At 37.6% G+C, this 14695-nt stretch overlaps 1 protein-coding gene across 3 annotated transcripts in view; it reads left to right on the top strand.

Annotated features, from left to right (window-relative positions):
• PALLD (palladin, cytoskeletal associated protein) overlaps positions 1-14695 on the top strand; it is a 505650-nt gene that overhangs the window by 461435 nt on the left and 29520 nt on the right. For all 3 annotated transcript variants that reach the window (XM_082252316.1, XM_082252317.1, XM_082252318.1), the window contains one exon: positions 10358-10507. In XM_082252316.1, the coding sequence (XP_082108442.1) occupies positions 10358-10507 (150 nt within the window). The remainder of the gene's footprint in view (positions 1-10357; positions 10508-14695) is intronic.

Below are 14695 nucleotides of genomic sequence, written 5' to 3'. Positions count from 1 at the left end.
CACTGGTCTTAGCATTCAGCAGACTCCAGCCTCCTCCAGACACTGCTGTTGCTGCTTCCCAGCTCTGCCTCCAGCTTCTTCCCAGCAGCAGCACATGGTAAAGAGGATACACTGTGATGTAAGGGATGAGAGGGTGGGGGCTCATGACTTCTGATAGTGCTGGGCTACAGATAGAACTGGCCCTCTGAGGGTGACCATAATGGGGATGCGGCCCGCAATGAAATTGAGTTTGACACCCCTGCTCTTATGGCTGCTGAACAAAATCAATGAGTAAAAAGTCCATATACAATGAGTCCATGAAGTCCATATAAAAGAGTGTGTAAAGCTAAGCAACATCAGTGTCAGCTCCCCATTGAATGAAGCAATAACTCTGTAAGAATACAAAAAGGATCACACAGGGACAACAGACTAAGTGTAGCAGGTTAAAACTGAATGGATTAATTTAAAGCCAGTTGGCAACTTACATCTCCTGTCTTCTGCTGACGTCACTTCTGGTCTTGATCCTTCGGCATTCTACGCTGGTTGCCGCTGCTTCTGGCTGTGATCCTCACACGCCAGGCTCAGGAGCTTCGAGTCTCTCAGGACCTTCTCCAGATAACCTTGGGCCACCTGTATACATCTGCCCCAAATATACAGACATGCCTACTTGCTTACTACTCATGTAAGTTGCCAGTTGGCTGGTAATAAATCCAATAGGTTTTACGCTGCTGCACTTAGTCTGGCGACCCCATGTGTCACAAATCTATTGTGTCACATAATCACAAACCACTGTATTTAAAAATATGAGTACTTACTAAAGTTGGCAATTTTGTAGCCAGCTCCAATAACTAATGAAACTGAGGCATCCAAAAGAAAAGGGCTGTTGGAAAAGGGCAAGTGTTTAAGGGTCTAATGGAAAAGAGAAAAGCTTTACGTGTCTATGTGAAAGAGCTGTTTTTATATGTCTGAAGGAAGAAGGTAGATTTTATCTGTTTAATGGAAAAGGGCTAGTCTTTACAGGTGTGATGAAAAGAGGTTGGAATCTGGGTGTCTATGGCCACTGTTCACACCTAAGCAATTTTCTGCTTGAAGCTTGTAGCTTGTAGCTATAAAACTCTCAACAAGCCAAATCCCATTCATTTCAATGGCCCCTGTTCACATCTAAGCAATTTTCTGCTTGAAGCTTTTAGCTATAAAACTCTCAACAAGCTAAATCCCATTCATTTCAATGGCCCCTGTTCACATCTAAGCATTCTGTCACCTGAAGCAAAATGCCTGTCGCTCAAAAAAAGTATGAGTTTCTTTTTGGCAGATTACAAACGTTTTTGGCCTCATGCACTTCAATAGAAATGCCCGACTGAGCATTTTATGAGCGTTTTGTCACTCGTACAACAGCAGCTCTCTATCCCTAATTTCCTCTCCCTCACCTCCCCCTAGTGCTTTCTATTGGCTAAACAAAAACACCTAAAGCTGTAAAACACTTGTAATACGCTTCTAAAATGATTTAAAAAAGCTTGTAAAAAGCTGCAAAAAAGCTTAAAACCGCACGAAAAATGTCAGTAAATAGATATGGAATTAAAATAAAAATAGACCAAACAGGTCCACCCTGCACATATGTGAAAAAAGTGTAATAAATTGTAAATAAAAACGTTAAAGCTGCTGTTCATCAACAAGTGAAAAATATTAGGTGAATATATAAACACAGCGCTATGAACAGTGAAAGTATATTGAATTATCTTAAATAACTAGTGATATAAAGTGTCCAAAAAAATAATAATTATGTATATCACACAATCTTAAACAATCAAATCAGTGAAAAAAAGAAAAAAGAAAATATCCAAATCAAAGAGGTCACACATCTTCCGCACGTGAAGAAGCCCACCTGGTCAAGAAAGGTTTTAGCTTGTATTTAACCTATAATATGTGAGTGTATTTCCTATATTGTGCAATAAATTATAACATATTTGGAACCATTGGATTTTTATGCTTTTTTTGCACATGTCTATTGGAGATTAATCTGAAGGCACCCAGCTCATCCACTTACCCTTAAGCTTATTAGACCCCTAGACCATAAGGCCTATAGGGGTCCACAACATCCGGTAAGTGGATTCACGTGTGGGGTACAAGGGCACGTGTGGATTTCATTTGTTGAGCACTTGGGAACACACTTTTGTTTCAAGTTTTCAAAGTGGACTTCTTTGGTTTTGTCAGCACGGAATTATATTTGGACACTTTATTTGGACACTTTGATTTGGATATTTTCTTTTTTCTTTTTTTCACTGATTTGATTGTTTAAGATTGTGTGATATACATAATTATTATTTTTTTGGACACTTTATATAACTAGTTTTTTAAGATAATTCAATATACTTTCACAGTTCATAGCGCTGTGTTTATATATTCACCTAGTAAATAGATATGCTCAGGTATGAATGGAGCCTAAGAGTAAGAATGGGTTGTTTTTTTTTTACATGTCTAATAAAAGAGAACAAAACCCATTGATTTAACATTTAAGGCATGCTGGGATGGCTAATTGTCATTTTTACTTGTGCTCTCAACTAAACTGTAAAACTATCAAATGGCTGGTGTCATAACTGATCACACGTGCACCACCACGGAAGTTGAAGATCAAACAGAAGCTAAGATGGCAACTTCCTTGGCTGAAAAGGACAGGAGGGTTTAGTTCCATTCAAGGTATTTAGGGAAAAAGAGTTGTTTTTTTAGGAGTCTATTGTTTTTAAACATCTAATGGAAAAGGGTTGGACCTTAGATGCCCAACAGGAAAAAGCTGGTATTAGGTGTCCAAGGGGAAAGGGTTGGTCTAGGTGTTGGTTTTTGGAGCTTCTCCAGATAAGTGGTGTGCTGTTTTATTCTAGGATTAGTCCTATAAACATTGGCACGTTTAAACTGACATGAAAAAAAAAAAGTTTTGTTTAGTATTAACTAGATATATTATAGTCTCAAGGGAAAAACTGCGGTAAATGTATTAAGTCACTTTCAAAATAGAATTTATTTGAGGTTTTCCTGTAGGATACATACCGAGTCACCATTTTTAAGTACTATAATTAAGTCTCTAATGAACAATTAAATGGTAAATGTGTTTACTGGCTTATTGACAAGCTAGAGTATAAACCCGACTTTATATAGTATAGTGAAATTATTTAAAAAGCATTTTACAGTTGTCAATAACTTTTCAGTTTAATTATATTTTTACAGGATTCATTTTCTAATTTGCAAGTCTTGTTGTGTTTGGAAGGATGTGATGTATTGGCCGTTCTCCTCAATAAATGTTTAATGTTCCATTTTAGAAAAGGATTTCAGTAGGTGGTGTGGAAGAAAAATACACCCTTTATTTATTGTTCATAGAATTTTCACTTGCTCTGAATGGGACCTTTCTTCTTTGCTCATTGCACTTCAGAAACTTGAGATCAATAAATATCACAAAGGGGTATTTCTAATCCCAGAGAAAATTATTAGTGCTGGAAGGCTGCAGCTTCAGTACACTTAACAGACATAGCAACGGTGTCTTAGCAACCTGTTTATTAGACAATATGCTAAGCATTCCTGGGTAAACTGTAAGCATTCAGGCAGGCTTTGAACATGCCTTTGCGTGGTTTAAAATAGCTGTGGAAATAGTTTAAAGAATAATAAAGGCTTATATTACTACCAAGGGCTGGCAATGAGTTTAGAGCGGTCAGAATAAAGATAAAGCATTTACATATTGAACTTATTTTTTCCTCATCCTATTTTGTTTTTCGATTGGTTAATTCTAGATATTTGTGTGTAAGCAAGGCAACTGCAAGGGCTGTCAAGAGGAGATGTAGGATTCAGGCAACAATCTCTTGAATCTATTGAGCTCTCTTATTGGTTGGACTGTATATTCAGATGGTGGATGTGAAATCAGATAGCGTCTTGCCAACAATAGCACTCCTTGGTTTGAGTGTTTGCAAAGATATTCAGAAAAGATATTCATATGGCAGAAAGGGCAGGGCTTATAAATGATGCCTATGTCAATGAGTGCATAGGGCAGAATGATCTTTAAATACAACCATTCCGTTAGATCATAATATCCTAGGTATTTAGGCATATACAAGGTAGGTAATGATCCGATCAAAGAGATTTTTTTAACTCACAAATAAATTGCATAATTTGTACACAGTATCGTAACATGGTTTATTCAAGGGGGGGTTTTAAGCTGGTAATCCATTGTGCCCAAAGCAGCTGTTGGAACTATGGCAGCTTCTTAGTAGCTATTTAACAGTGGGTTCAAAGTGCAGAGACAAAGTCAGATGATTTCTATAAATCACTGTGTTTAGCCCATTGCTTTTTACATTTGTAAATAGCCATATGGTTGCAGAACATCTCTTTGTATAACATCCTGCAATGGCCATCTGATCAGTCTGGCTGAACCGTAGAGTGCATAATGTTTAATCAGCAGGATCTTGAATCATCTCTAAAACATTTGTATGTTCAGATCCAGTCTGGCAGGATGTCAGTGCTGACATCTGACAAAAGCGCCAATGTGGCCAAAAGTATTATTGGTGAACTCATTTCCAGATATATGACGCAGTCAGTTATTTATTTTCTGTAAGCTTCTGCTTTACCGCTTCTGGTTATAAATTATTTAATAAAATTAGAAAATAAATGATGAACAATCATATTCAGTTTGAATGTTGTGCGGTTTAGCAGGGACTGGCCGAGATTCAAACCATAGCTGCTATCAAGGTACATTTTGTTCCATTTTTACACATCAGCCTGTAGCTGCAACCTGTGCTGATAGTAGTGCAGGAGTCCCAATAATTTAACAGTTCTTTTTCATTTACATCATGCTTTGTTGCTTTTAGGTTTCTGGACATATATTATGACTTTGATGAGCATTGTAAGTCATCATTTCTGACATTAGTCCTAGACATGATAGGGCAGGTATCAGTGAGGTAACAATGTCCCGGCTCAATGATCCTTAATATATAAAGTAATATATTGCAGCTTACCAGTCTGTAGGTGTGGTTGCTGCATTCATTTTTGTTTTCAGTTTAAATACATTTTTATTAGAAGCTTGCAAATCTACATGTTAATACAAGCAAGTGTTGAACATTCAAATCCAAACAGTCATCGCCAATATAGTTTCAAGCTTTTTTTTGTAGTCTTTTAAAGCTGGCCATTGATGATACGATTTTCTTTTTCTTCCACCATGGGTAATCTGCCAGCAGGGGGTGCGCGGAGCATTCCCGGCTGGCAGAGTACAATGGTTACTGCTAGTGGCTACAGCTGATGGCAGTAACCATATGTAGAAAAATCTGACATGCTGGTTGTACCCAAGTTGATCAATCGATAAGGTTTGAATCTCGGCCAGTCCCTGCTGATCCAGGTTGAGATTCAAACCGTCTGTTCATGATCTTAAAATCATGATAGATTTCTGAAGCTGGGGCTTTGGTGCTCTCCATAGGGAGGGGAAGATAAGTACTCCTGTAGGAATCTCCAACTCTTATATCCTGAAAAAGGCCCTTTGTTTCTCACCAGTTAAAGTGAAATGGTTCCTAAAAACACTGTTCAAACATGAAGTTGCCAATAAAAGTTGCAAGTAGAATTTATTTTCTCTATCAGGCTTTTTTTCCTTTATTTTCTTTCGGTGATTCTGCCAGTAACATACTTCCTGTCCTAGGGTGACAATACTCTTTTGCTATACTTTATCTATGGGAAAGCAGCATTATCACCCTAAGACAGGAAGTTGTTGAGGCTACAGAACATCTCCCTCTCTCCTCATCTGCATAACATAGGGAAAAGGTGTTCTGTTGCCCATAGAGAGCTGTGAACAATGTCAGCAGATGCATAGAGCACAATACATTTTCAGCTCACAAAAGTTCCTTTAAAGCCAAAGTAATGATGCACTATGTGAGTGACCGACTCTCACATGTTGTGAGCTGGAACCCAGGGTTCTGCACAGCTAGTCTGAGATTCAGTAGCATGCAAAAATCCGGAATCTTGCTGCACTCCTTGGTATCTTTATTGAAGAATTAAAATCACATCACAGGTATGACAGGAACATTAAAAAAGGGACGCGTTTCCCGCTAAGTTCAGAGCTTACTTAAACCTCATAGTAGTGGGTATGTATAGATTCTTTTTGGAGAATAAGGATATAGTTTGGTGTCACTTTAATGGTCCCCAATAATATGGTCTGTTTTCAATCTAATCCCTTTCATTGGTATATTAAAAAAACAACATAGAGCAAATATGACATTAATTGTTAGAGTTTGCAGGTACACCTGCTGCTGATCTTGTTCTTGGGAAAACAGTACAAATTAGCCTGGAAATTAAGCCTCACTGACTGATTGTTTTACAGAACTATTGGATGGGGAATTCAGATGCTAGAAAGTACATCGGACAATAAATAAGCCTTTAGAGTAGCTTAGAGTAATTGTACTAAAATGATTAGACGTATAATGTTGTGTCCTCAAAGACAAAATATATGTTGTTTTTCCCCCATTAAAGTTGTTGTAACAGTTGTTTTTGGAGACTGGACAAAATCCTGTAGGCCTAGCAGTGGCTCCTTTGTTGCTATTTCTGTTTCCACAATCCTCCTCATGAAATCTCTTTGGATTACTGCCTAGCGTTTCTTTGTTAAAAAAACAGCGAGGGATGAGTGACATCATTGTCTGTCTTAGGGTCACTAACCTCCACTAAATAGCTCTAGATAGAAATGTTTTTCGATAGAATCCTTGTGTATCTTTACCATGTGCAATTATCCAATGATCAGACCCTTCAAAGTAGGTCACCTATTGGACATACATATATGTTATTAATATATGTAATAATAATTGAACTATAAAAATGCCTGAAATGTATCAATATATATATTCAAAAGCTTTAAATTATTATCATTTGTTCTACATTAATAGATATATATGAATTATAGAAGTATTGACCCACTCACAAGGCTTTAAAGGCAACAAAAGTACACAAAAATGCGGTGCAAAGCTTATAAACGTATCATTACCTGTGTTTGTATTCACATTGTTTGAGGGAACTGGTCTAATTCCTCCACTTGATGCGTTTCAGTACCTACATTGCTCATGTTGTGCTAGGGACAGTGGGATATAACTGGAGGATTGCGGATTTCTCTAGTATGTGTGATTAATACTGGAATTTGGACCTGGAGTGAAGGAAAAAGCAGCAAAAGAGTAGGTTTGTCCTTTCCAAGGCCAGTCTAAAGCTGCCCATAATTTTTTTTTTTTTTTTCGTTCAGCCAGCGGGCCAAACGAAAAAAAAAAATGATATAAAAAAACAAATGGATTCCCTCATTTACACATTCGAGGTGAATAGAGGAATCCTCCCTGCTGTGCCATTATATACTGCCGCCGGACCTCCGGGGTATTCCAGGCTCAACTGCCGTTGAAGAGACTATGAGGACAGCCCTATTAATACAACACTGATGTTTAGGGGAGCTGGACACAAACATAATGGGGTTGATTTACTAAAGGCAAATAGACTATGCACTTTGTAAAGTGCAGTTGCTCAGGAGCTTAGTAAATGAGCAGAAGCTCTGCTGACTACCATCATCCAATCATGTGCAAGCAAAAATGCTGTTCTTTTAAGTCTTCCTTGCACGTGATTGGGTATTATTTGCAAAGTGAAGCTTTACCTCATTTTCTAAGCTCTGAAGCAACTGCACTTGCAGAGTGAAACTGCACTTAGCACAGTGCACAGTCTATTTGCCTTTCGAAAATCAACCTCAATAAGTTAGAAACCTAAATACTACCTAAAGGCCACTACCTTCTAGAAACTTTGTAGCAGGAATCAATAGAAGGCTAAAAATCTCTTTGGTTATTTTTGATGGTGTTTAGTTGCAAATTTCAGAGTTGCTTATCTTGCTGACTACAATGCTTGTCTATGAAGTTACAAATCTCTGGTGTGCCGTCATCATGGTCATTCGTTAGGGATATATGCTTGAAGGTATACTAATACAAGCCAGTTACTATCTTTAAGCGACGTGAACAAACCTTTTCCTTCATTCTAAACAGTTAATATTAATGTTTTTTTTTTTCTATTGCTAAACCTGGAATAAATCATTAGGATGTTCTTTGCTGCTGGAGACAAAAAGAGAAATCAGTGTGCTTATGTAGCCTCAGGCTAACAAGGTACACTTAATGCTAGTCATTGGGATTTGTTGTACTTTCATCTCTGGCCAGTTGTATGATTCATTGTCTTTGAAAAGCTACAGTAGTAGAACATAGAACATTCCACCAGCGAGACGGAACCTCTTGTACTGAATATCAGAACCAGCCCTGTTTCCTCCTAATTTCCATTGATTGGAAATTATGACTCTGCTCTATATTGTTTCTTGCAGGAGCTGACATTGTTGGATTAATTCATTAACCACTTTACCACTGGAGGATTTTGCTGTCTTCCGTCCAGGCCACTTTTTGCGATTCGGCGCTGTGCGACTTTAACTGACAATTGCGCGGTCGTGCGATGCCGTACCCAAACGAAATTTACGTCCTTTTTTTCCCACAAACAGAGCTTTCTTTTGGTGGTATTTGATCACCTGTGCGATTTTTACTTTTTGCGCTATAAACAAAAAAATGCGTTTATTTTGAAAAAATAACAATATTTTTCACATTTTTTTATATGAAATTCCCCCCCCCAAAAAATGTAAAAATCAAATTTTTTTTAAATTTTTGGCCAATTTGTTTTCTGCTACCTATGTTTAGTAAAAAAAATCGCAATAGGCGTATTTTGATTGGTTTGCGCAAAAGTTATTGCGTTTACTAACTAAGGGAAAGATTTCTGTCATTTTTGGTGTTTTTTTTTTAACGCGTAATGGCGGTGATCTGCGATTTTTTTTGCGGGACTGCGACATTGCGGCGGACAGATCGGACCCTTGACTGACATTTTTGACACTTTTGGGGGTACCAGTGACATTTCTACAGTAATCAGTGCTATATATATGCACTGTTACTGTAAAAATGACACTGGCAGGGAAGGGGTTAATTTTATTGGAGAGGGAGGGGTTAATGTATGCCTGGTGCTTACTGACATGTGGGGGGGGAGGTGACTGTGTGACAGAAGGACAGATCGGATGTCCAGCTATGCTGAACACTCCGATCTGTCAGTCCCTGTCACTATGGAGATCCGCCCGCTGTGTTTACACACAGCGGGCGGATCTCCAGACTCGATCCCCGACGATCGGGGCAGAGCAGCGGCAATCGCCGCTGCTCCTCCGCTGGCCCGACTCCCGCTGTGAATGAACACAGCGGGAGCGAGCCTCCGGCGGCGCGCGAGCGCCGCCCACAAGGGGCGGAGTCCAGCGACGTAGGTCTACGTCGCTGGACGGGATCGCGGCACTTTGCCGCAGTAGCCTCCATGTGAGCGGAGGTAAAGTGGTTAAAGCCATAGTTTTTACTCTAGTTTGGGGTTGATTTACTTAAACTGGAGAGTGCAAAATCTGGTGCAGGTCTACATAGAAACCAATCAGCTTCCAGGTTTTATTTTTTTTGTCAAAGCTTAACTGAAAAAGCTGAAGTTAAAAGCTGATTGGCTGCCATGCATAGCTGTACCAGATTTTGCACTCTCTGATTTTAGTAAATCAACCCCTTTTGTGTCCTGTTTTATGTAAGCTTCAGTTTAATTTCACAACAGAGACAAAAAAAAAAATAAAGGACAGCTAAAACAAAACTGTCTTTTCCATACTTGGATGCTACAAGAAGGGGAGGAGTTATCTCACTGGGGTGTAACCATAAAGGCCCAAATGATTCTAAGGATTTGCCAGAGCAATGTCCCAGTGATAACATTTAGCTGGTGCTGCTTTGCATCATCCATCCACAACACATGTATATGTTGAATAATATATTGGTTGCCTAGTTGCTTGATAAGCATTATATGCAATACACTGATGAATTAGTCCAGATATACTTAAAAAAAGTTCATGCTCGAGTTCCTAAAGAGCATCTTCTAGAAACCTCTTCTAGAAGAATCTTCTGGAAACCTCTGTTATGGTAGGGCTATAACCAAGGTTTCTAGAAGATTCTCTTTGGAGGACTGCAGATCCCTGAGTTCGATTTCATGCCATTTGTACCATTTGTGTGGAATGCATGAGATGCCCACAGACCCAGGACGCCTTGTAACCTTTTGGAGATTAGCATTCTTGGCAATGCTTAAGTCCATTTTTCTTGCTGTTTAAAAATAGCTTTTGGATCAGTTTGTTCATTTGTTTGATATGTTAAACTGAAGCAGAGTAAGTGTGCAGCTGCCTTGAGTTTCAGCTGTTACGCCTGAGTATGCCTTAATCTGCTGGCGCTGATATAGTGTTTAAATGAAATATACTGTTTTACTCAACAGTGACAAGCTGTTCTTTTATGTTTTATTTCATCTGGACCTGCAGATTTATTGGTTCAAAGATGGGAAACAAATCTCCAAAAGAAGCGAACACTACAGAATCCAGAGGGAACCTGATGGGACCTGTTCCCTTCACACCTCTGCTTCTTCCTTGGATGATGATGGGAACTATACTATCATGGCTGCCAACCCACAGGTAATGTAACATTATCTCATGACATGTTTCCTTTCACAATCAGACGTGAAGTCATCGTGAATTAATGCCAGATCAACCACAGAAATGCTCATTTGCATTAATATGAGAACTTGTGATCACTAACCATTAGCTCATATTTCTTCGTAACATTTCCATTATAGGCATTGTTGAATTTTCAAACTTCTTCTTTATACTTCTGAAAAAGTCGTTTCTGTATTGTACAAAAAAAAGTTTTTCCGTGTTGTGAATGGTGTTTTTCTATGTAATCTGCTTTCTTTAAGTGGAATTGAACATAAAAAAGACCTGGCAGGACCCTGTTGGTCTCTTCTGTCATAAGTGCTCCTCCCTGCCTATCAGGGTTAATGCGTACTGAGCCACACATGCACAGCTTAGCGCACATTTACGGCATAGCTCTATGCCACGATGATATGACTCACATGCGTATGCTTGAAGTAATTGCAGCCATTGCCAAACAGTCCAAACCCAGAAGGAAGACAGAAGCGCCTCTAAATAGTGGGAGCACTGACAGTACTGGAGGGGATAGTTTGACAGGTAAATCTGCCATAATGTGGGGCGTATTTTTTTTTTTTTATTAAATTGTGAAGTTTGCCTCCACTGTAAAGGGGTTCTCCGCTCGTTTCTTTCAAGTGGAGACTTCTGCACTGGGTATGATTGACTTAGAGTGGTTTCAGCCTTGGAGCTGATGACCAGCGATGAAGAGGGAGGGGACATGGCACTGCCTTGGTTATAGGCATGACTGTCGTACTTATATAATAATTGCTGCAATCAGATTTAGATCAAAAGATTTTATATTCTTCTTTTCTCAAAACATCTTACTTCTTGCTAGAATAGAAACTAGCTTGCATAATTACATTTTTAAACAACGGGTCATAGTTTAGTAAACTGGTTTATATTACAAGAGATTTGCTTGCTATGATCACTTCTTTAAAATGTAATTTTTAGGAAAGTATTGTAATAATTGCTCATTGATAACATCCTTGTTATTCTCCAAATTATTCTAATATTCCTGGTTAAAAAAAAAAAAAAAACTCTCATTCACCCTGAACTGCATTCACTGAATATTTCAGACGTGAACTACTATAAGAAAAAAAAATGTCTTAATGATTCCTATCTGGCTTATAAGACAGGCATGGAAGTATTCTGTTGCACATCGCTAAAGTGAATTTTGTGTCAGTTTAAGCTGAGCTGTGCGCCAAGATAAAAACACAAAAAGGATTATATTCTAAGCAAATAAACTCTTGTCATTGCTGTCCATTAATCCAAACATGAGCTCTATGTTGTGTTTCTGGCGCTGCTAGGTTACAAGTTCCTGGCTGTCAGAGGGGCTCTCTGTTCCTTTCCCACTTCTTATTTTAAGAATTCAAGTGGGGTCAGCTTTTCTGCCCCATAATAGTTTCTTCAACCTTTATAACCTCCTCTGACTCCCCAGTTACCAAGAGAGTAAAAATCTTTCCAATTGCTTTATCCGTGAAACTCCTTTAGAGGAACCATTTTTTTCATTTTTTTCGCTATCAAACATTGATTTTACATGACTGGGTCTCAAACTGATATTCGGAGCAAGCCCCCTCTTGACCATTCGAAGTGCATCTGCTGTTTTGTAGGAAGTGTTACTTAGCAAAAGAGAAGGTTGGGGCAGTCAACCACCTTTGTTGTTTTTTTCTTTACAAGTGCTATGTGTACTTTGCAAAGCTTTTATAAGCACCACCCCTGAGCAGTTCAGTTACAAATATTTTTCATAAAGTATTATGACACTTCAAATGTACATGTTACCGATGCAGATATAAGGAAGATAAAGGCTTGGTTCTGGAAGAGTGTAATCTCTCCAAGGTGCATTCCACGTCCACTGGATATTAGTTTGAGATGATTCTAGGATCATTCATAGACAGGTGCATTTGCTCTGCAATGGATCTCTTTTTGACCTTCATTTAAACTTGTAAACTGCATCAACCTGCTTTAGGCTGCACCTGAATTCCTATTGACTTGTATAGGGAAAGAAGCAGTTCTAAACCAAAAAAAACTGTCAACACAGGACTTTATAGATTGTTACGTACTGGATGAATAAATCGTTACACTTCAAGTCAATAAGTGTGTCTCAAAAGCTGCAGTGATCCTTATGTAGTAGCATGTCATGTGTATGTACCACTTGTACCCAGAAAATGCAGGTATTTTTTGTGTAGCCAATTCAGGAGGAAATAATGATGTCACAGTAGCGTGATGGATCATATGAATCCATATATATTATATTATATAATATTATATATAATTATATAATATTATATAATATATATAATATATAATATATATAAATATATATAAAATATTTATATATATATATATATCTAATATATATATATATATATATATATATATATATATATATATATATATATATATATATATATATATATATATATATAATATATATATATATATATATATATATATAATATTTATATAATATAAAATATATAAAAATAACATAAAATATATTTATAAAAAATATATATATAATATAATATATGTATATATATATATATATATATATATATATATATCATATTATATTATATGAGTCTATATATTAATAATGATTTCAGCTCTGAATATTATGCATTTGATTGTGGTGATGAGATTAAAGTGTGGTGCTTGTAGCACCTTAGTATATAAATTCTGTTGCATTTTAAGCTAGTCACATGCATGTGCATATATTAATAACTTTAAAAAGAAGATAGACTTTTAAGAAGCAATCCTCCTACTGGCCTCAGTCATCTGTCTTTTTCTTTGCCTCGTTAATAATTATATTTCTGCATGAAACACTTTGCTTTTTTTTGTAGTTAGTTTATTTTTCTTCCTCTGTTGTCACACTGACAAGTAAACAGCTTTAGATAGTGACATGCTTATACATCAGATACTTTGTGTCTCTTCCCCATCATACATCACCCGCTAGACTAAACCTTAGTCATGGAAAATAGTAAAGCACGCATTTAGTGTAGTGTATACAGCTATGGATCAAATGTTTGGAGCCATTATGACGTGTTTGCTGTTCTCTTTTCCCAGATGTATCATCTTGAAAATGTTTATATCAACTCATTATATAACTTAAATCAAAGTCACTCTAGGACAGTATGTAAGCCTATAAATTATAAGTGACTTTATGAGGTGCAAATTCAAAGTAAAATGTCCTAAATGCTTTGATTGTGTATTTGTTAAATAAACATGTTATAATGCCATTTATAATAAAGTGTTTTCTCTACAGTTCACTTTTTTTAAAAAAAAGACAAAGCAAGTGCAAGTAGCAACTCAAAACCTCTATTATTTAAAGTATGGGTAAAGAGAAAAAAGAATATTTGAACCCTGTGTTTAGTATCACAGGATTCCAATCTCCTACAGTCTCTTTGGAAACAATAGTGGGATAAAGTCCATATGTTGATTAAAGAGCTAGGCAGACTTCTCTGTCTACGAGAATACAATGATTCACATAGAATGTTACTGTATTTTAGGGTTCCATAGCAATGCTATGAGTAATACAGGTCTGTGTGCCAAGAAAACACAGGAATTGGCAGTGGGGGGGGGGGGGGGGGGGGTTGTTTGGCAAGGTCTTAAAGCTATAGTAAACTCAGCCACTCTATGTATCATTATTATTAGGGGTACTATGCCATAGGTTTCTAAAACAATCCACATTAAAAGTTCGCCCCCTAGGTTGCCTCTTACTTATTTTGTTGCTTACTTTGTTTTTAATCTCTCCTGGCCAAAGCAGGTGCCATTTTATCTATTGTCTTCCACCTCACGAGTGTATTTTCCTTTCACCCTTTCTTTCCATCATGACAGTAATCTCACGCATGCGCAAAATGTATCTGTAGCCAAGCCCTGTTTTCGTTTCTGGATCACTATGGCAACCATCCCGTATTTCTCTGAGTCCAGTGTTCAGCACCAATGTGCACACCCCATGTGACGATGAAAGTCACATGGGGTGTTTCAGGAAGTTGTGAATATATCTGTAGTCATGCATGATTGCAAGGCAAGTGATGATGGGGGCATGACATGTGCATAAATTAACAGCATGCCATAAATGGATCCAAATCTGCGCATTCGCCGGTGACGTCATTAATAAAACATTGCCTGATTTCTGCTTAACGGCGGAGGTTAGTACAATTCTGAGTACATACA

This window comes from Pelophylax lessonae, assembly GCF_965119305.1.
Source record: "Pelophylax lessonae genome assembly, chromosome: 1".
Taxonomy (NCBI): Eukaryota; Metazoa; Chordata; class Amphibia; order Anura; family Ranidae; genus Pelophylax; species Pelophylax lessonae.
This window is presented reverse-complemented; position numbering and strand designations above follow the sequence as displayed.